This window comes from Strix uralensis, chromosome 3, assembly GCF_047716275.1.
Source record: "Strix uralensis isolate ZFMK-TIS-50842 chromosome 3, bStrUra1, whole genome shotgun sequence".
In the NCBI taxonomy this organism is placed as follows: domain Eukaryota; kingdom Metazoa; phylum Chordata; class Aves; order Strigiformes; family Strigidae; genus Strix; species Strix uralensis.
The window spans coordinates 40,406,925-40,428,881 of record NC_133974.1 but is presented as its reverse complement, the minus strand read 5'-3'; the positions used below and the strand labels follow the sequence as shown (position 1 = coordinate 40,428,881).

At 39.1% G+C, this 21,957-nt stretch overlaps 2 protein-coding genes and 1 long non-coding RNA gene across 24 annotated transcripts in view; 2 read left to right on the top strand and 1 right to left on the bottom strand.

The window, feature by feature from the left end:
- Positions 1 to 14,770, top strand: part of SYNCRIP (synaptotagmin binding cytoplasmic RNA interacting protein) — a 39,794-nt gene extending 25,024 nt beyond the window's left edge. For 4 of the 16 annotated variants that reach the window (XM_074862012.1, XM_074862011.1, XM_074862010.1 and 1 more), the window contains exon 12: positions 1 to 1,983. This exon is cut by the window's left edge. The gene's annotated coding sequence lies outside the window, so the exon portion shown is untranslated. Of the gene's footprint in view, positions 1,984 to 4,842; positions 4,881 to 7,135; positions 7,270 to 8,528 lie in introns of those variants that run through there. The other 12 variants (XR_012628072.1, XR_012628063.1, XR_012628071.1 and 9 more) reach the window with 9 other exon arrangements.
- On the bottom strand, positions 14,523 to 15,604 carry LOC141940687 (uncharacterized). Its single transcript, XR_012628074.1, has 2 exons — positions 15,284 to 15,604; positions 14,523 to 15,156 (listed from the first exon to the last, which is right to left on the bottom strand). It is a non-coding gene; the product is annotated as an uncharacterized LOC141940687 (long non-coding RNA).
- A 1,609-nt stretch (positions 15,605 to 17,213) lies between these two features.
- SNX14 (sorting nexin 14) overlaps positions 17,214 to 21,957 on the top strand; it is a 57,384-nt gene continuing 52,640 nt past the window's right edge. For 6 of the 7 annotated variants that reach the window (XM_074862001.1, XM_074862000.1, XM_074861999.1 and 3 more), the window contains exons 1-4: positions 17,214 to 17,398; positions 17,506 to 17,626; positions 18,470 to 18,546; positions 18,658 to 18,736. In XM_074862001.1, coding sequence (XP_074718102.1) covers positions 17,259 to 17,398; positions 17,506 to 17,626; positions 18,470 to 18,546; positions 18,658 to 18,736 — 417 coding nt within the window. In that variant the 5' untranslated portion in view covers positions 17,214 to 17,258. Of the gene's footprint in view, positions 17,399 to 17,505; positions 17,627 to 18,469; positions 18,547 to 18,657; positions 18,737 to 21,957 lie in introns of those variants that run through there. The other variant, XM_074862004.1, reaches the window with a different exon arrangement.

The window sequence follows — 21,957 nt, the reverse complement described above, 5'->3', positions numbered from 1 at the left end:
CTATTGAACCACCCTTAAAAAAGACAAAAACAAAAGAACCTTGCCAAGTCCAACTTCATATAGGTAAAAGATAAAATTATGACTTACTTTGGACTTGGCATAAAGAGCTTCCCTTAACCCCCTGCCCAAAGGGATACTGCAGTTATACTACATACCCATAGGCACCACAATGAAAATTGAAGCTTATACCTAATTAAGGTTTTATACACACCAGTTCCCCCAGTAAATGCAAATTTAAACAAAATTAGACATGTCATATGTTGAAAATGCTCATGGCAAACAATCATTTTGCATTCCTGCAAATAAAATTGTTTTATACTGTAAGCTGGAGGCGAGTGTAACTTATTTTTGTAATAAAGTTTTTATTTTTTTTATGTGTCATTAATATAAATGTGTGTTAGTACAGAGATCTTCTGGTTAAAAACTTAGAATCGCACACATTTCAGTATGTTTACTTGTATTTACATAATTTTTAGAATAGTGGTTGCCAATAGCCTGTATGTTTCACATTAATTGATTTTTTTTTTGTTATCTTAATAAACCATTTTAGTATGTTGTATGTCAATTACTGGGATAGCTGGGACATGAAGTGTAATTTAAAATTGTCAAGTATTCATTGGAATATGTAAATGTGCCTTGCCAGTTTTGAACTTTTAAGACAAAGTAAGTGAATGATGGTGAAATGCGTAAGAGACATATGCTACCACAGTTTCATATACTGCCCTTGCTAAAGAAAAGTAACTTTTTCCTCAGATTTGAGCATAAAAGTATGCAGTCGCATTAGCTTCCGAATTCTCAAATCTAGTGATAGAATATTAGGCTTATGGAAAGTGGGTTTGCTAATTGTAGCCTTAAGTATAATTTTGAATTTCAATGTAATCCTTGGTGCTGGCATCCCCAGTGCCAAGGAGTTTAAATGCTCCCTTCAAAGAGGTTGCCATGCCTACTGGCACTTTTACTGTCATACGGTTTTATAAGGAACACTGTCAAGATGTGGAAACCAATTTTGAACTTGCTGTAAAATGAAAACACTGGGGGCTGTAGGAGAGGGGAAGTCCTCAGATTCTTAATCTTGAAATCTCTCCATTGCTGAAAAACTTAAAACACTTGTGGGATCACAAGTGCTGGTGACTAGCTCTTAGTCTGGAAATGTGTTGGGGCGGGGGGGATAATACATTAATGGAATTATAACAGTTGATGGAAGTGCATAAAAACATTGCTATTAAGGCACTACATGTGTTGAAATTGTGGATCATATCCTTAATTTCAGCTCTGGTAAAAGCATGGGGGACTATAAAAAAAAGACAAAATTGACAGGAAAGTGTTTGTTTTTAATGGAATGCAAGCAATGGTGAGTGAGCAAAATACCGGGATCTTGACAGTGTTCCCTCTAATTATGAACTCAAGCCATTATAACTTTTAAAATTAAATATGATTTGCACTGTTCTGATATTGGTGCAGTTTTTTAGCAAAATGATCAGAAAACTAAATTGCATGTGGTGATTAATATTGTGGAAAAAAACAAATCAAAAAAATTGTTATTTTCAAAGCTTTAAATTTGTGTAAAGAAAAAACATTTATTATTGAGTGGAAATACTGGTGAGAATGGGCAAGTGCATATATACAACATCAGTTTGGTTGCACTTGGGTGTTGGTAAACTTGAAATGTTCTACAGCAATAATGCATCTCTTATGGGGTGCTTTGGTGACAAATGGTCACATAACACACAGTTCTTTTTGGCATGTTGAAGGCAAGTGTTGAGTTAATGTATTATGCTGCCTCTGGTTATTCTTATAGGAGGCTTACTTTACTGAAACGCCTGCAAAGGTTTGAGTATAAGCTAGCATAGTTCCTTCCATATTGGTTTGTAATGTGTTTCTAAATTTGAAGTCTAGTTGAATTTAATAAGAAATCAGTAACTACTGCTGCTGCTTAACACTTCTGGTTTATAAACACTCCAATACACAGCTTTTTAAATTATACTCTTGTTTTAATACTTATTTTTGTTTGAAGGGTTTCATATAGAACATACAACTGTACTTTTTTTTCTTTTTGTTTTTAAAGAGGAGATTTGTTACAACCCAGAACTTAAGTTTGTGTTTTCAGTGTTGGAGGAAGTGTGTTATGACAGATCCTAAGACCAGTTTCTGAATTTCTGCATTGTACAACTCTTACCTAAATACTGTCTTAAAATCTAAAATAAGGAATGCTCATTCTGTTCTTGTTGGGGGCAAGGGTATGACATAGTCCAAGATAAGATTAGCTTCCTCTGAAGGTAGGATTCCCAACTTAATATTTCAGGATAGAAGTGTTATATATGGCTGCAACTTTTTCCCTTATGCCTTTGATAATTCTTCAGAGGCTTAACTTTTATGTTCAGCCTAGCAGTTATTTTAATGCTCCCATACATCAGTGAGAGGAGACTTCTTTTTAAAGACGTGAAACTGAAAGGCAACATGGACATAAACACATGTAAGATTTTCTGAAAAAGAGTGTGTTCAGATTGATACAGTCCACAAAATTAAGACTGTTATTCCCTCATTTGAGTTAGTGAAAACTTAGTGGAAAACGTTGTTTAAAATGGAATAGCAAGTTTTGGAAGTAGGCAATAAACTTCACAATGTGTAGCATTCTGAGAATTGGAATTGGTGAAGTTGGAACTTGAGTTTGTGTTCATAGCCTGAAGCTTATGAATCCCGACTTTATGACTGGTTATGATGGACTTAGAAGTTTGGCTTTGCTGAGTGTCTTGCTGAATTAACTCCAGCACCAGCACATGACATGTCTTGGCTGGCTCGAGCTAGTTGCATTAGTTGGGCAGAGGAAACACGAGATTGTATTTTGTCATTTGCTCTGTCAGATAAAAATGGTATGTGGCAACAGGAGAGGAAGGCGAGCTGAAGGTTCCTTGATCCTTAATATGGGTAGTGGGGGGAGAAGGAATAAATTATTGTTACTTTACAGCCATCTAGTGTGAACAAACATAAAGCTTCTGAGAAGCTCTGATGTTAAACTTTTTTTGTGGGAGACCGATTTTCACATAGTCATGTGGTCAGCTCTTCGCAAGTGTTTAATTATACTTGCGTTATAAAATCCACAGGAGGAAAGAGTGACTTTTCTTTGGTGCTTCTTTGCTTTGACTGTTACAATAGAGAGATTTCTTGAAAAGTCCCACTAGGACTAGCCTGTTAGTTTCCTTGGAATTTGGAGAGAGGGGTGATTGTGTCATGTAATGATATCTTTTTCTTGCCAGTATAGAACTGGTTACTAGTTTTTTCCACAAACATACATATTTTTAAATGGCCAGCTCTTGAGTGGCTGTTACACAGCTGAGCTCATCTGGAAACATTGGGTTACACTGATTATTTAAAGCTAACTTAATGAAAGCTTCTTTAGATGTCAGACTTCCAGGTACCTGGTAAAGGCTTTTTATTTTTTTTTAAAAAAAAAAGCATCTGTGACAGTCTGGAAAATACAGTCATATGTGGATAACAGGTAATTAAATACAGTTTGAATGTTTAAAGTTTGACTCACAGGATACATTTCAGTTCCAAGAATTGTTTCATTCTTGAATGTTCATGAAGCTTAGTGTCTACTCCAAAGCCAACACTTACTTTTTGACAGTCATTTAGGTAAAACTTGCAGTGTCAGAAATCTGGATTCCCTCTAGTCTGAGTGTGATACATTTGGCTGATTAATGGTGTCAGTTCACTATCTCTGTTTGCACAGTTAGTGTGACAAGACAGTTTTACTTGTTTTGGTCACTAATATGTAGAAAAGACATTGAATCTTACTGCTTACTTTCTTTGCACTAAGGAAGTTATGAAATGCATTCTTAGTTCTGCTACACAGCCAGTAGAATAGCCTATGCCATTTGACTGCACAGAAGATAATGGTAAGTAAAACCAGACATTCTAGTACTTAAATGATTTGCGATTCCCCAGAATCCAACCTCAGTAGCCTGTTTAATTGACTCCTTATCTGCAGTTATTAGGGAGGTTGTGGGCTTTAACTCTTCAATTTTAGTGTGTCCACTTCAATGCTAAGTGAATGTGAGTGTAATCTGATACTGTTTAATGTTAAATACTTTAGATCTAAAAATCTCCAAAATGCTTCATGAATAATTCAGTATGTATTTTTAAACTGATGGATTAGCAGTCATAGTAGTTCAAGGGATTTTCCATGAACATGGTCAGTCGTTGAAAGCCAGGAACTGAATATATTGGGTCCCTGAGTTGCTTGTTCCAAGTGTAGCGTTTCCAGTATTGTTCTGCTATCTAAAGTAACATTTTTCAGATTTTTTTTTTTTCTCTTTAGTGGAGTGAAGAATGCACCTAATTCTGTCACTAGTAGTGGTTATTTGAAAATTGTATTACTAAAGATAGCTAATTTGGGATTAAAAAAAGCTTCCTCTGTGAGAATTTGACAAAGGCAATTTTATAGATAGCTCATTAGTAAATTAAGGCTTTTCTTAAGGTGCGGTTTCAGCATACTTAAGAATGAAGCTCTGTATTACAAAACACTGGTGAGAGCTAGCCTAAAAAAATTATAATTTTTTCATATTGCAGATATATCACAGTTGGAAGATGATTTTAATCTTTAATGTAGCAGCATTTGAGATGACAGAAAAAAATACCTGGTCCCTGGATCTGGAAAAGCTGAAGTTGCTATTAAAGGACTGTTCCTGTTCAGATTGTGGTCAAAGGCTTCCTTTGGATAGTGCAATGAAATTTTTTTTCTCCCAGTGCAAGCAGTTGTTCTAACAAGCTAACCTGTTCCTGATCAGCAGTTTTCAACAGGATTTTTGACTTCTGTATGTGTGTTTAAATTGATATTTTCAGCAGAAGACAAACCTCCAGTGACAATCACTGGTGTATATGTAAGTAGTACTTTCACCAAGAAGTGACCAATATGTAACTTTGACTTGGAACTAGTCTAGTGAAACTGTCCTTTATTCATATTACCTACACTTTTACAAAAGTAATGTTAGTTTACACTTGCTCTTGAATTAGTGGGATGCTTAAAAGCTACTTTGAAGAAAACCACGGCATGTATGTTCTTAAAATCTGTCAGAATTAGCAAACTAAGAAACATACTGCAGGTTTCATGCTAATGAAAGACTAGACTTGAATATAAAGGGGGGGACAAAATGTCCTGTCTTCTCTTAGTAGAAGTCCTGAAGGTACAACAAGCTTTAGGTGGCTTTAAGCTTTAGCAGTGAGTACAGTAGAAGCTGGATTCATGTAGTTGAGTTATCTCTGCTGCCTTGTTCCACTGTGTTTTCATAACGGTAACACAACCTTGGAAAATTCTTTAAGAGCAGCCCCACTATGGGGTTAACTCCAGTGAGATTGATCTTACAGCTAAAATTAAGAAGGATCTGGAAGGTCTTGAATCCATTGGATTTAAAGTAATTTTGTGTGTGTGTTACTTGCAACTTGGTTTTACATAGAAGTGATCTTACAGTGGGAATAGTGTAATAAATGGCACTTTGCATTTTTTAAAAGGGTATACTAATCTGAAATTGATACAGAGTTTGGTTTATTGATGTTCTGAGCCATTCAGGTGGTCAAGTTTCTTTCTGTCCAAGAAAACGATCTTAATTATTTGTCTCAGACCCAGTAGTTGCTTCATTGAGGTAGTTGGTCTTTTCTTAGGTTAACTGTTGAAATCAGTACAGATTTCTAATAGGAAGTAGAGTTTTGTTTTCTTAATAACAGTATCTAAACTTTCACAGTTTTATTGCCTTCAGTGTAACTGCTTTCATTGAGTAATGAGTGAGGAAGAGTATACAGATTAATGGTGAAAAAGCATTCCAGACTAAGCTTTTGAAAAGTGAAGCCTCCCAGTTTGTAATGCACTTTGAGGTGCATTAAGGTGTACTCACCACATGGGTACAAATGGCACTGAGGTGAATCAGGTAGTGGTCACATCTCAGCAAGGTCAGCTCAAACTACCTTCAGTGACGGCCTGTGCTAAAGCAGATTATTTGGTACTGAAGTGTGCCAAAATGCTTTTGTAGTTTTACTGTGGAGTTAGTAAAGAACAGCTAGGATAGTAACTCCAGTACAGCTGCAGGTAGATGATGATCCACTCCAATTTTTGAAGTCTCTGGAAGAACAAGAGACAGTCATGCGTAATGTGTTTTAAGCATCTCTTGGATTTCTAAATCCTTTTGAAGAAAGCTATTTCTGCTTTAATACACAGAAGATGTAACATTCAAATTCTGTATGCCATTTAAAGATACAAAGACACATTAACTTAGCAATTCTGGTTTTAAGATCAGATGGCTGGGTGTAGTTAGAGCCCAGTAATCAAGACATGTTTTAGAATCACTGTAATTTTTGGACTCTGTGAAGAAAGGCCCTGCTGTTAAACAGAATTGTATGTAGCAAAAATGCATATATTGGAAAAAAACCCTACACAACACCCCCTGTTCTGAAAGGTGTTTAGGAGAGGACTTAAACATGCAACACTTTCTAAGGGTCTGTAGGTTAAATGGGTGATAGGTGTTGAATTCTTAGATATGGGGCGAGATGAATGCAGTAGTCTTGGAACTTCTGCCTCTCAGTTGCATGTTAAAAATTATATAGAGAGATCTCAGCTTTCACAAATAAACAAAATTGTGTTTAATGTTCAGTTTAAAAAAGAACAGACATGTCTTGACTTGGAGATCTTAAAGGACAAAAAGTGTCCCTGTGAAAATTAAAACTTAAAAGGGTCTTCTGTAAATACCTTTTGTTTTTTCTAAAGCAGCGATGACAACCAGGGAAGTTCCTTCTCAGAGGAATACAAAGGAGTATATTTGTCTTGTATTTAAAAGGTTGACCTAGGAGTGATAGAATCACAAAACACTCCCCACTTGGGAAAGCTCTTAACAAAGCATATTCTTGTTTGCTCCTTAAGAAAACATAAAGTGATGGAACAGCTGGGAAGAGAAATCGTTTACCTGTTTGGGCACAAGACAGCCGTTAAATGTGCCTGAACTACATTACTGGCAAGTTTGTAGTCTGGGGTTAAAGACAAAATAGGCAGGAAAACAACCTGGCAAACCACAACGTAGAACATTTAGCTGTGTTACAGCTTTGTAGGATCTTTCCTGCTATTAATCAGTCTGTCCTTTTCCTATGAAAGGTAGGTACACTCTAAGCCAGGCACCATCTAGCAGCCACAGCGTGATGTGAAGGGAATGTCAGGTGATGGATCTTGCCCAGATTCAGACATCAGGTCGAAAGCAGACACAGGGTCCTTGGATTACATGTTAAAAGGTAAGATCCTGTCCTGGCTGTCGTAATCATCAGGGCTGCTTTATCTTGGTAGAAATTTCAGAAGAAAGTTTTCTGGAAGTACCCCTGTAAGGGAGGAAGTTTTGAACATGGCAAAATATAAAAATGGTGAAAAAAAAAAAAACCCTGTTGCTGTGCCTAATGCTGCTATTTCAAATGTCTTGTTCTGAGACATGAGTGATACCCTAGAGCTGCTGTTTGTAAACGTGCTGTTTTGAAGTGATGAACTAATAGTCTCAGCCCTGGGGAAGCAAGAGCCAGTCTTGAATATCTGATACACATGTTCCAAAGATGGACCTTTTTTCCAGTATGCATGAGGAGTTCTTCCATCTCTTACTGGTATAACATGTTTGCTATTCACTGCCCTTAATCCCTTAAAGGGTGGACAAAAGTAGGTTAATTGAGAAAACTTTTTAATGGGGCCTGATGATGCCTCCTGAGTGATATTTGAGGGAACGCAGTGTTCATAGCAAAGCTTGCATGTAGGCTTGAGTTGAATGTCTCTTAATGCTGGGGACAAAGTGAGAATAGGTGTTTGACTTGTAAAGCTGGGGTGAATCAATGCCAACTCAGCATCTCCTTTGCAGATTTCAAATTCGGGATGGGCCCAAAGAGCTCCCAAGTACACCAGCTTGTGTAGAGTTGCATTTTTTTTTTTTTTCTGGAAAGCATGCAAGACAAGCCCAGCATCCTGAGAGAGAAGTGGCTGATCATTTCTGGGGACTAGGCCAGGACTTTTCATTAAAGACCTGGTGGTGCAGGTAGCCTACATAGGTGTATCCCATACTGGAGGTGGTCTTCATGTGCTCAGAAATTAAGGTACTTAAAATGACCAGTATGTGCTTGGAGACACATCTGGGACCTCAAGAGAGAAAAAGACTTAAAAGCCAGTATGAAGGTTGCTGAGCTTCATCTGAAGACGTTCAGTTTCTTCAAGTCTAGGCTAGAGTTTACATGTCTTAATACAAGAAAATACACTTCCTTAATGAACAAAAGGAATTTTATTCTAAGACTGTTAAATGCAAAAGCCTGCAGCGCATCATAAGGTAGAAGGCTGAAGAAGGAAAGTGGTAAGGTATAATACACTTGACAAATTTTAGTTTGCTAGGATGGTCTCTGCTTTCTGAGTTGAAGGAGGATCAAGTGTAAGTAAGGCTTGGTTCGTCAGCACTCGGGATATACAGAATCATTTCTTTTCATAGACAGCTTTCAGTGGGGAAAAGTTGTCATTTTCTCTGCAGGTGAGCATGGTGAACAGCATCTCTGAAGACTCAATGGGAGATGGGACTGTTCCTGACCATAGACGTAATGTGAAGTGAGCATCCAATGGAGATCGGTGCATGTTCTAAGTTCTTGGTGAAACTCAGGTGAGCAGCTTTGAACTAAGACACCTTGGACTAAACGCACTAACTCCATGTCTTCTCACTGCCAAAAGTGCTCTTCCAGATAAACCATGACTTCAGTTTTGTTCTTTTGCTGGCTTTCAGCGATTGCTCTTGGGCTTCAGGGAAGGAGAGTCGCTACTGTACAGGTAGCTTGGCTTCCTCTCTAGACCTAACAAACAACTGAAGGGGAGAATGGAGAGGGGGAGCACAGCTGGGCATTGGTCCCCACCATTGTGGTCCAGGAGAACACCAGATACCTGGGCTTTTCAGAATTGAGACTGACTGGTATTCCAAGCTTTCTGACCATAACATATCCCAGAAACACACTGGATGTAGACAATAGACCACAGTATGGTGATAGGTTAGTATTCAATCTACAGTTCACCATATCCATAAGCTGAAAGGTGATCAGTGGAGAATTTACAACTTGTCCTAAATAAGTAATGGGTTATGAGACTCTTACATGGGCCACTAGGAACCTGGATGATATTAGAGAATCCTTTCTCCATTTTGATACATTCTGAAGCAAAATCTTTCCTTCCCTCTCACATCTGAACTGCACTGACCCCCACTTGAGGTCTATCTGGGCCCTCCCAGTTCTGTGTGTTGTGTTACGAGCTATCTTAAGTGCATCGGCTGAAATGCCAGTGACCTCAATCTTCACTTGTAACTCCTGGGCGGAGAGGAATACAAACAACCTACAGAGAATACCCCAAACTCGAGATTAGACAACTTCTTAAGGGGAAGAAGATGTTATTCCTTACAGTTTGATATGAAAGATGGTAAGCAGATTTTCATATTAAAATGCCCCTTTATTAATAGATACTTTAAAATATGTATGTATATGTGAAAGAGGAAAAACTTCATGCCTAGCATTTTAAACCGTTTCTTCTGTACTTCTGTAGAACAACAAAGATAAGCCAGGTAGCTTATAGAGTAGCAAGTCATTCAGTCACAAATCAAATATTGATTTAGAAAGTTTTAGAATAATTTGAGTGTTAATAATAGTCCCCCATACAGTATCAGGCCTTAGTAGCTCCAGTGCCTTTCCTAGCTAGAATACTAGTTACTTAAATGGAAAATGAAAAAAAAGCAAAACTTTAAGAAATGGAGTCTCACAGAAATGAGTTGTCCACCAAATAGTCCTTGTTTCTTGAATTCATGACCTGTGCCTTTTCCAAACAGTTCAAAGTCCTCTTTGTGCCTAAGCATGCACTCTCCCTCCCCAAAGGAAACTTTAGGGAAAACCACTGTGCAAGTGGCAAGTGTGCACCATAACCAGGAACTGCATTTGCAGAACATCTGGAAGAATCGCAAGTAACTGTTCTTCGCAACTCCGGAAGAGGGACCGTGGCTTTCTGTCCTGCCAAGGTATGTCTGCTGATAGGCCCATGGAGGGATCGTCTGCTTCTACTAAAGCACCATGAATGCCAGTGCTAGAGGTGAAGTGGTATATAATAATACTTTTCTATTAAATATGCTAGCATTTTTTTGGGGGGAAAAAAGGTTTTCCATACCTTCAGGAACTTGAGCAGCTGTCTAATAAAGATAGCATTGATCAGCTATGAGCTGTAAAGAGCTTGGTACTGAGCCTCACTTCTTAAATTCTCATTAAAACTATCATATTCCTCTTCTAGTGGAGCTTTACCCTGGAGCTGTATGCTCCAGTTATACCACAAAATAAGTAATACAGGCAAGCTGCCCATGTGCTTCAAAAAGCGTTAAAACTTACCCTGCATATGAGGAGCAATAGCCCCCTGTTCAGGCTCTCATAGTATCATCTTGTGCATTTTGCCTGTTAGCATAAATCAGAATTTTTTTGCTTTTGTCATATATTCAATATTCTTGCTAGGGAAATACAACATTTATGTCCTATTGTTTTTTATTTGCTCTTTTAACCATTCTGAAAATGCCTCAGTTTTTGCTGTACATCATTTAAATGGAGGAAAATGTCAAATTGATTCCATACATCCTCAGCTACCAAATGGTAAAGAAAACAATATCCTGGTTATACGACTGGTTCTGTTAACAATTCTTGTGAAGTGTTTGATGAAAGACTTAACTGAAGCATAAATAACTCTTTGAGGGTGATAATTCATGTTTAACTCTTACCCTATACTGCATTTACATACTTCGTGTTGTCGGAGACCCTGGTTGTTTGAGCTAAAAATATCTCTATGGAATTTTGACCTGACAAAAACACTCAAGGCATTTACTGCTGTATCCACAGAAGCTAAAGCAATGGGCTTCAAGATACCAGCTTACCAGTCACCAAAACAGATCTCATCACTGGGTTTATATCATGATTACCAGCACATACAGCGGATGTGTTAGTAGAAAGCTTCCTCTGATACAAGCTGGCTTAAAATAGCAGCCTTTAGTTACAGTTAGTCTTCTTCCCACTTTTGCCAAGTTCTGCATGTTGAGGAGTTCTGCGTTTTGATTAGAACTTCCTGAGTATGTGAAGACTTTACGTTGGGCCTTTTTTTCAGTTTTTCTTCCAAGGTGGAAAAAATTAATCCATCAAAAACTTAGAGCTGTGTCCAAATGAGGAAAAAAGGATCATGAATCTTCACAGGCTAAAATGTTAAAATACACTGAGATAGGGCAAAAAATGGTTAAGGAACAATTTAAGAAGGCACTAGTTCTACTAATAAAAACAATTTTGAACGCTATTTTGTTGAAAAGTTTTGTTCCCCCTATTGCAGCCTGTCCCCATCCTAGCACTACAAACGAGAGGATTTAATAAAACTGGAAAACAATAGGGAGAACAACAAAGATAATTAATGTGTTCTCATGTGAAGAACAATGCACTGGAGCAGGAATCTTCATTTTGGAAAAGGCAGTTTGCTCAGGTGGCTAGAGTATTTTGATAAAATAAGCAGCAATTGTGCTGAGTAGGGAGCAGTTTTTCACCATCTCTTATACTAAAGGAAGTACAGGAATGTTTGTAGGTCTGTATCTTCACTCACACAAGCTTAAATAAGCGTGGAACTCCTTGCTGTATGATTTCTGTGAATGTTAAAGTTCACAGCTGTTCAAAAAGCAACTTGAAATTTAGGAAAAAAATTCTCAGGATATCCCCAAGATGGCGAATCAGAGTAAAAGAGTGTTATCTTGCTATGTTTTTACAACTTTTTCCTAGGTAGGTATCCCCTGATGACCATCATCACAAACAGGATACTTACCTAGTTGAACCTTTGCTGATCCAGTACAGCTGTTCTACAAATCCATCAAGTATCTGTGATGGAAAAACTTACACTAGCTTTAAATTCTCCAGATCTCATCACAGTTAAGAGGCATAGGTGCTGTAACACTTTCCAATGATTTAATAGAAATACATGTAATCTTATACGAGGATTTTCTTGACACTTTTTAAAATTCAGCTGAAACAAGGGAACAGGGCTCAAGTTCCTCCTCAAACTTGCTACTTGAAGATTTCCCCCATTGACTTGAGAGTTGGTCAGTGGAAATTCCTTTCAGGACCTGACATAGCTATTTTCACAAAGTGTGTATCCAGGGCAGGGTTTTCTTTATCCCCATAGTAAGTAAACGGTTTAGTTTTCATTTAGACTCTCAAGTATGTGCTATGGTGTTAACTGCTTGCACTTGTACAGCTCCCTCTTTCACAAACTTATTCTTACAAATTCTTAACATCCACCTACTTGGGTTTTTTTTCCCCCATTCCTTCCTGATCAGCCTAGGTTTTTGGAAGGAATTACGTTTTCCAGATCTTTCCCCTGCACATACCAACCAATTCAGCTACCTCACTTAAGACTTGATTAAGGTGCATATCCAGAGAGCATATCTTTTGCACAGGTGAACTAATATAAAATTTCCATAAACTATACCTTTGCTAAATGTTGCCACAAACCTATTAATTTATTTAAGCATTTTTCCAATGTCTCCTGTATAGGTCTAGTGTCTTTCCTTATGCATATTCCTTAATGGTGTGTTTTGCTGGGTTTTTCTGGTTGTGGATTTTTTTTTTCAGTTTTGCGGGCCTCTATTTCTCATGTCTGTAGTCATCTTTTACACCCACCTTGCAACTTTCTGCTGTATATCCTCCTCCTTTAAAGTCCCACAAACTGTAGTTTACAACAGGACAAATTATTTTAATCTCCAATATCTAAATTTTCTTCAGTATCTGGTCTGTGAAAGAAAAGTCCTTTTCATGTAAAAAATTTGAAGAAAAGCTCTGTATAGATACTAGTGTTGCTCTGAGCCTTTTTTACTTTCTCCTTGAGAGCTACAAGTTCCTCAAGGCAAAACTTCCTCTAGCACATTGCCTTTATTATTTTTTTTTTCCTTCTTCCCAGTGGTACATGATCCCCAAATGGATCTTGCTTGTCACAGTGAAATTCTAACATGTTCAGTGCTCCTCAGCACCTCTCTGGTTTGCTCGGTGTCATTCCTGTTGGGTGTACTAAACTGGAAACTGTCTCACTTAAGTGAGTTCTTTTTCTTGAATTTCCTTACCAGAACAGTCTCCCTGCCTTTTTTCCCTTGTGTTTTTATTTTGCCTGGTGCCAGTCAGTGACTTCATGGCTTCAGTCCTAAATACAGCTTGGTAGGTATTTTCAGGTCTTCTAATGGAAATGTATTTTACAGTGTCTTTAAAAAAAAGTGATGATGAATTTTGAGTGGTCTAATTGAAACCCATTAGCTCCTCCCCTTCAACTTCAATTGTCTGCTGAATCTGTTTCCAAACAAACGTTTTTAAATCTGTGTAATGTCAGTTGGTGATTCATTCCCTTGCAATTGTGGAGACCAGTGACCTTTGGAGAAGTATGTCGCCATCTTTTTTTAAATAATTTCTCCCTTCCACCTGCCATTTTGCTCCTTACTGTTCTGGATCAGCTAAGCTTCCCCGTTCTTCTAGAAGACAGCTTGTGTGGGATTTTATCCACGAATCCAAAGCCCCTGTCGCTGTATCCAGCAGCTACTTTTGGCCCCAGGTTATCATTTTGTCATCCAGTTTGCTTTAATCTTATAATACTGAGGGTCAATGTATGGTTCATAATGTGGTGGTCCAGGAAGCAAATTCAAGAACCTACGCCAACCACTGGCAGCACACAATCCTGTACAGCTGACAAGCACGGGTCTGTGTGGGTGGTACAGGGAGCTGACTCCCAAATGCCGTAAATCTGACTATTAGCAGTCTATTAACTCATTAAGAAATGATTGTGACTATTTATAACACTAAAGCTAATTTTGTTTACCTAAGTGCTAATAATTATCCTCCTACCCAAACCAGAAATGTGTATGGTCAGCCTCTACGCTTCCCCCCAAAGTTTCAAGTGTTGCTTTAATACAGAAAGGCCAAAACCCACTAATTTGTCAATTTTCACTTTGTTTTTTGCATACAACTGAATTATCTCACAGACTGAAACCAGTAATGGTTCATGGATGCCCTTTAAGTTTTGCACTTGAATCTGAAGTGCTTACGAATGCTTCATTTTCTCAGGATCTAAGTCACGGGTTTCAGTTTTTAGCTATTTGCTAAATACTCAAAATGAATGTTCTCTAAGGTTTTCTGCTAAATAGCTGAGGTTAGAGGTTAATATGAAGCTGCCTACTTGAACTTCTGGAAAGGGCTGACAAAAATGAACAGGGACTTGTGGGCAATAATTTATAAGGGAAAATGAATTCCTTGTTGGGTAAATATTGAGGATTACATTATGTAAGTTAGCCTGGACGACAGTATCCTTGAAAAAGATAAATATGTAATGCCCTGAAAAGAGCAAAAGCAGACTTGCAGAGTAAATTAAATGCAATCTGCTGGTGAGAAACGCTGTATTACAGTTCACTGCCTGCCTTATTAAAACAAGCACTTTTTTAAGGTTAAAAAAAAAAAAAGCACTTTAGTAAATACAATCTCAGACTTATAACTGATATTATTCAGCCAACAACTGTATTATATTTTATGTTGAAAATCTACACTAATATATTTTTGAATGCTAGAATATGCAATCTTCTGTTGCTATTTATAAAGAAATAAAAATATGGAGAACTGACTCCATAAGAAGACTTGGATGATCAGTGAAATCTCCTTTTACATTTTAAATATTAAAATAAAATCTAGCTTTCCACAATAACCGCGTCCTGGCCACGTTACTTCAGAGCACATCTCCAGATCCATGTTTTCCCCTTCAGTTCCCCAGTTAACCAGAGAAACTTCCTAACAACTTAGGTGAAGAGGGAAAGACTTGCTATTGCTGGGGAATGGATAAAGTTCTTATTTCTCACAAAATCAACAGAATTTTGAAAAAGCTTGGTCTTACCAATATTTCACTTTTGTTTTTCCATACTTTATTGTGTTGGAAGACAAACCAGCTATATCTCTCAGTGTAGCAGAACAATCCGAGTAGTCAATAGAGGCAAGAGTTACAGAGAGTGACAGGCAATGCTAACACTGCTGTCTCCAGCAGAGCAGGATGGGATAAAGCAGGTTGTTGTTGTGTCTGCCCAGCAGATGTAAAGTCTGTGAATTGAAGGAAATCGTGGAGCTTCTTAGATTACAAGGTACAATTGGTGCCAAATGTGAATGTGGCACTTTTACACTAAATAAACATAACACTGAACAATGAAGTTACAAATGAAAGCTTTACCCAGAGTAGCAAACACAACTGGAAGCACAAGTTTGACTTCTGTTCCTGCTGGTTTGCTGTGCAGGTCACTTCCTATGGTACAGATATGTGATGCTGTGACATCTTCATGAAATATTTTCAGAATTACAGATTTTTAAAAGTTATTCCTTATTAAAAACATTGTAAAATAAATGACTAAAAATCACTAGCAGTAAAGCTGAGGGTAAAGTTAGCAGGTAGCAAAAAAATGCATCTTCTGAGGAAAATTAATTTTCTCTGAATAGACTGTATGGAGATTTGCTGTGTATATGCACCTTGTTTGTTTTTTTCCTAATAGAAAACATGTGGACTGGCATGAAATAATACCGTGCAGACGCTCTTAAAGAAATTCAAGCTCACCCTGGGCTTTTGCCAAGCTCTCTGAGAAAGGTCAACATACTGAAGTCAAACTGCAGCATTTCACCTGCTTTAGAGGTCAAGGGAAGTGTTGCATAAAATGACAAAACATCTGAGTAAAGATTCTGAAAGCTATTTTCAGCTTTTGATTTCTAGATACTGACTCACCTTTCAAATACTGACTTTTTCTTAATAGTGCTGTTGTGGGGTTTTCGCTGAAGATTTGTAAACATGACTCTTCTGAAGAGAAGTATTTCCTGTGTGCTCACATACCCTTTGCCCAAATATGCCTGTGTGGGGCTAGTGCAAATGAATATAAAAGGCAACAACTTCTCAAAACTCAGAAATAAAAGCAGGCATTTCTCCTTCAGCAGGTCTTTTTCATATTTGCAACTCTAAAGCCCCTCTGAAGACTTCCCAGGAGAAGTTGTTTAAGCACTTTTGTCTACTGAACTGATCTCATAACCAGTAATGTCTTACTAACATAACTTTGAACTTCCTCAGAGTGAGTAACTACAGAGTTGCTGAAAGCATTCAGGCAGTTTGAAAGCTTGTGACTTGCACTGTACCTGAAGGCAGTTATTCATGTGAAGTCGGCTTTAAATTGTTATTACTAGTAATGAACTACATTCCAGAATCAGTGTATTTTCAGTGTCTTAACCTTGTATACTTACTGATGTTAAGGGGGAGTCTGTTACATTCCCTACCCTGTTCCTTTTCTCTGCAAGCAATTATGAAGTTTTGAGCGGTGATTATACGGTTTTAGTGTCCCAGTCACTAAATGATTTAGTTCAGTCATCATCTAAATATAGAGCATTTAGTCAGACATAGCAGTTTCTGGCTGCTTGGTGCTTGGAGCCCCTGTTGTCCAGAACCTAAGTATTTATAACTAGGTAAGCTTTCTGTCATCAGAGATCTTCTATTTACAGGGCTTAGCACAGTATGTTACACAGCGGAGCTCGAAATGCCACCCGAGCGCGTCACCGGAGGGCTGCTGAGAGGATCTCTCCGGGAGCTGGGTGCTCCCCCAGATCCGACCTAGCTCGACCCAGCTTGGGAGCTCGGCCCTCCTCCGCTCCCCTTCTCCCTTCGAACAAGCCCGAGCCGCGGCCGGCCTTGCCACCGCTTCTCCCCGCCAGCGGGGGCCGTGCCCCGGGACGCCGCGGCGGGGCCAGCAGCCGCCGGGCCCGCCCCACCGTCCCCCCGCAGCAAGGCTGAGGCTCCCGCAGGCCTCGGGGCGCTCCCGCTTGTCCGAGGCCGAGCATCGCCGCGGCCCAGGGCCCCGCCCCGCTCCGGCCCGGCCGCCTCAGCGATGCCCGCCTCCCCCGAGCTGCGGTGCTGGCGGGCGGTGGGGGGGAAGGGCGGGACGGGAGCGCCCGGCCCGGCAGCCGCGCCGCGCTCTGGGGCCGGGGGCGCCTCACCCACCTCCCACCGCCGCCGCCACGTCGGGCTGCCCCCCTCCAACAACATGGCGCCCGCGCCGCCAGGGCCGCCGCTGTCACGTGGCCGCCGTCACGTGTCCGGCGGGACCGGAAGCGGCGCGGCCGGGCCTCCCCCTGCGCCGGCTGCCGGGCCGGCCCCGCGCGGGGCAGCGGCGGCCATGGGCTGGGTGCGGGCGGCCGGGCAGCGGCTGCGGCAGCGGGCGCGGAGCGCCGAGGTGCTGCGGCAGATTTGCCGGCAGTACCCGCTCTTCTGCTGCCTCCTCCTGGGGCTGGGCGCCGCTACCCTCCTCCTCAACCGGTAACCGGGCCCGGGAGGGCTGGCGCGGCGCGGGGGGGCCGGGCCCGGCCCAGGGTGGCAGTGGCACCTTGTCATGCAGTAAGCTTTCCTTCCTATTTATTTATAAGGTATCTTCACGTTTTAATGATCTTCTGGTCGTTTGTGGCTGGTGTCGTCACCTTCTACTGTTCACTGGGACCGGACTCCCTCTTGCCCAATATTCTTTTTACAGTAAAATATAAACCCAAGGTAAATATATATGTTAACATTCTTGTGCTTTCTTGAAACTTGGTAAGAATTTATAGTGGGCAGCAATTCTTGTGTAATTCTAGCTGCTTTCAGAAATACTACACATCAGTGCAGCTCATATCCGCTAACTGATAGATGTTTTGTAGCAAACATACAGTGATTAAGACTTTAGATTCTTCATACACTTCTGCATAGTCCTATCAAATTTATGTATGGCTGTAAAGCCACTTCTTGGGAGTGTTCACAGATATTATTTTCAGCTTCACTAATCTCACTTTTTGCATTTGAGTAACAAGTAGTTGAGAAATTATGTAGTTGTGTTCCCTTTTATTGAGGCTTTTTCTTTTCTAAGGGTGCTCTTCCTTTGGCAAGCCAGTGCCAAGTCTTTTTTGCTGATTGTAGTCAAACTTCTTGAAGTGGTACAGCATTTCAAAGAAAAAAACATTCCCAAAGGAGATTACTTTTTTCTAACTTAAAATTGTTTAATGTAGAATTTCATAGGGCTAAAAATGTTAAAAGTTACAATAGTTCGAGGCTATGAGTAAGGGAAGTTTTTTAGAGAAACTAGCTGGTCTGTTATTAGACCAGCTGATCTATGGGGAGGTGACTGGAGATGTGAAAGGTTATCTGTCTCCTCAAACTTTGTTTTAGTGGAAGCGATTTTTCTGCTTGGTTTGGTTGTTTCTCATACTATGCCTTGTTATCTTGTTTTCCTGCTGGGAGAACAACTGCTGTTCAGTTCTCTGTAACTGTATACTCTAAAAGGACATTCATGAATGTATCAGTATATTAAGAGAGTCATAATTTTGAAGAAGGTAAACTTGTCTAAATATCTCTTCTTAGCAATTAGAATTGCCGGAGCTGTTTCCCCATGGTCACAGTTGTGCTGTATGTGGAAAGGTCAAGTGCAAGAGGCACAGGTAAATTAAATACGTGGTGGTACTGGTATAGTATTTCTTACATTTTGCACATAGCAGTAAGGAACTTTCAGTTAAACATCATTACATCAACTTTTCTGTGCTCTTCCACAGACCTACTTTGCTTCTGGAAAACTATCAGCCCTGGCTGGATCTGAAAGTGCCTTCCAAGGTTGATGCATCGCTCTCAGAGGTAATTGCTGCTTCATTTCTTCAGTACTTTGAATTTTAGCAAGTTTTTATTACATATCTCTTAGACCTATTACTTCTGGTTCAGTAGATAGTTCAGATGTACTTGCCAGGTGTGTTTCTATAAAAGTCAAATCAAAAGGATATATGCCAGGAGCAGAAAGGCGAGATGGCCTACTTGTTAACACAGATGTGACTGTTCCTGTAGGAGTGTGCCTAGAACATAGAAGAAACATCTGTGGGATGTTTCTAAATTGGGAAATATGTAGGAAAAAACAATTATAATTGAACATGTCCGATTCTTGAAAAGTTAAGGATTTCAGCCTGCTTTGTTTGTTGAAGAGGTTAAGAGATGATTTGCTCCAGCTACCAAATTTCTGCAATGAAGATGATAATGTGATAGTAGCTATTTAAAATCAGACAAAGCTGTAACAAAATCTGTCTAAAAAAGAAATTAGTAGATTTACTCAAAGAAGAATAGCGTAAATACCTGGTTTTTAATAAGACTGTGAATCAGGAATTTTGTTCTTTTGTCTTTAAAAAGAGCTATCTGAAGAGCAATTTTTTTTTTCTTTGGGTTTGGATTTTTTTTTTCCTTGATTGGTAATTGGTGAAATATATTGGCAGCTAAATAGATACTCTTTTGTCCTTTTCTAAAGCTAGCAAATTATGCAAGCACATATGTAACTTAATTTCCATTTATTTAGAATTCCAACTTTGGAGAAATGAGAAAATTCTTGCATGTCAGCTCTCTCAATTAACAACATAGTGTATGAAGTCAAAGCTGTGTCTCTTTGTGGTATAAGCTAACACTTAGCTATGCGTAATGGTGTTCCAGTCATGGCCTACAGCAGAAGTAGCAAAAGAATGAAAACCTAAAGGGGAGAGATGGACAGTTGAGGAATGTTTTTTTAAAAAACCACAGATAACAACTTGTTGACTTCCTTTGGTTTAATGAGTGACTTCCTCTGCAATTTCAGAAGCAAACATTTATTGTTTTAAAATTATTTAAGCTATTAATGTTTTTAAATAAGTTTGGGCTCAAATGTATTAAAATAACAATATTGCTGAATATCATTTCAATAGCCTTATTTTTTTAAACCTTGTTTTAATAATAGAATACAAAGTAAACACTTCTATGCATGTAATATCTTTAGAATTTTGGGTAGCAAGTAGCTGTGAAGTTTACCGAAGGATTTGGTAAATGCTGAAGAACTGGAAATTTTCCTGTGCAGCCATAATGGGAATTTAATGCTGAAAAAGTTCTTTGTAGTATGTTATTCATAGGAGATATGAGTAGATACCATAGTTACCTTCTAAGACTGATCTTTAAAATGTGTTGCTACACATAGGCATTTTGTACTAGGTTGCTGTTGCTGTAGTTCTGCTTTTACCAAAGTGGTGCGGGCTTGTCTTTGCTGTTTGTTTTTACTTCAGTGACATGTCCCTGGCCCTGCTTTGTTTAGCAGTGTAGACATGGCTTTTGTATATCTATGCCGTGTTTCTCATTCCTTTCTTTTGGTGCTTAACTAGAGGGAAGTGCCAGACCTCAGTTCTGTGCCTTCCTGGGGCAGTGAACCAGAGTAATCATCTTTGATGGACCCAAACCAGCAGTCTGTCAGGGCCACCATTTTCACCTGTGTAGGATATTATTTGCAATGAGAAATCTCATTGCATTGTTCCCCATTGCAATTCTTCTATACTGGTTAAAAGGGTAGCAGGGATTCTGCCCACACTGTATTCCCCTTGACCATCTGCTCTGGGGATGCAGCATGTAATGCATGCCTGGAATTGGATAGCCTTCTTCAGGTTGGAAGGAGAGACTGCTCTTATTTTCTTTTGTGGGTTAGTCATACATTAGAAGGAAGCTGATACGGTGAGAACTGAATTAAGATTAATGAGATTCTAAAGGAGTGCAGACTGCAGCCTGCTTCTGAAAAGCAGATTCTTCAAATACTTGGAATAATTTTGGGATTTTTTTAATTCTGGATTAGTTTTTCTAGTTCTTCTTTGCAGGTTGAAAAAATTTGGCAGTGTTCTTATTTCCAAATGTTTCTAATTTGAATCAGTTGTATAGTATTTAAGCTTGTGTTTTCAAGTGCTTACAGAATAATTTAATACACCCTTGAATCAGAAGAAATACAAGTTTTTCTCACAAGTATGGACTTTTCTCTCTTGGATAGTGATGACAGTTTGTCTCAGTTCACAAATTCTTAATCTTTTGCAGCCTTCTTTTGGTTATCTAGCTGCTGTATGTGGTTTAGAACAATAAGAAAAACCTGTGTTTGGACTTTCCTCCCCCCTTCATTTATGTTTATTATTATAGTTGAACTCTAAACTGCCTCAACCATGCATCTATCAATATTTGATAGTTTGGGCTGTATCCTGTGCAAAAATAGTGCAGTGACCTAAGTATAACTTTGTTTCCAGTTTTCAAGCCCTTGTGCTTTGTTAGTTTCCCTAATGTTTTCTTTCTTTTTTGAATTAGGATGTGATATCTGTTGGTCAGTTTTATGTTATATATAATTTCAGGTGTTACAGATTGTATAAAGGAGAATTTAATTCTATTATTCAGTTAATGAACTCAGCTTTTTCCCGACAGTCTCATTTTTGCTATGTGAGGGATGGTTGCAAGTCATATCTGCGAAAAGCTGCTCAGCTACTCTTGATCAGCATCATGAAAGAAATGCCTTGGTGGATCAAGATGCTGTCTGTTAATCTCACACTTTTTTTCTTCTTAAATTCTCAGGTTCTTGACTTGATTATGGGACCAAAATTTTATCTCTTCTTTTTTTTCTTTCTTTTCTAAAAGTAAGAAATGAACAAATGCATGCCAAGAAATCAGTTACTGTCTGAACACGCTCTTTGCCAGTGTTGAACTCTTGTTAGGAGCTCAGTGGCCTGCGTGCTTTCTTAATGGGAATTGCTTGTTCTAACCTCAGGAAGTGGTCTCAGCTATCTAGTTGTACCATCTTTTAAGGCTTTTAAAATTGTCTTTTTGGCTTACTTATCAAGTCCTTGCTCCTTTCCAATCTAATCTGACCGGGTAGTTCTGGCCTGCTACTGAATCATTCATCACTCAGCTCTACAGTTCTCCTCCTGACAACTGGGGTCTGTTCTGTGGCAGTCCACAGAAAGCTTGTCTCAGCAGCAAAGACTGACTAGCTTGCAGCATTGCAGTGCATACTAGAAAATAACTTCTCTTTGTTTTTTCTTCAGCTGCTG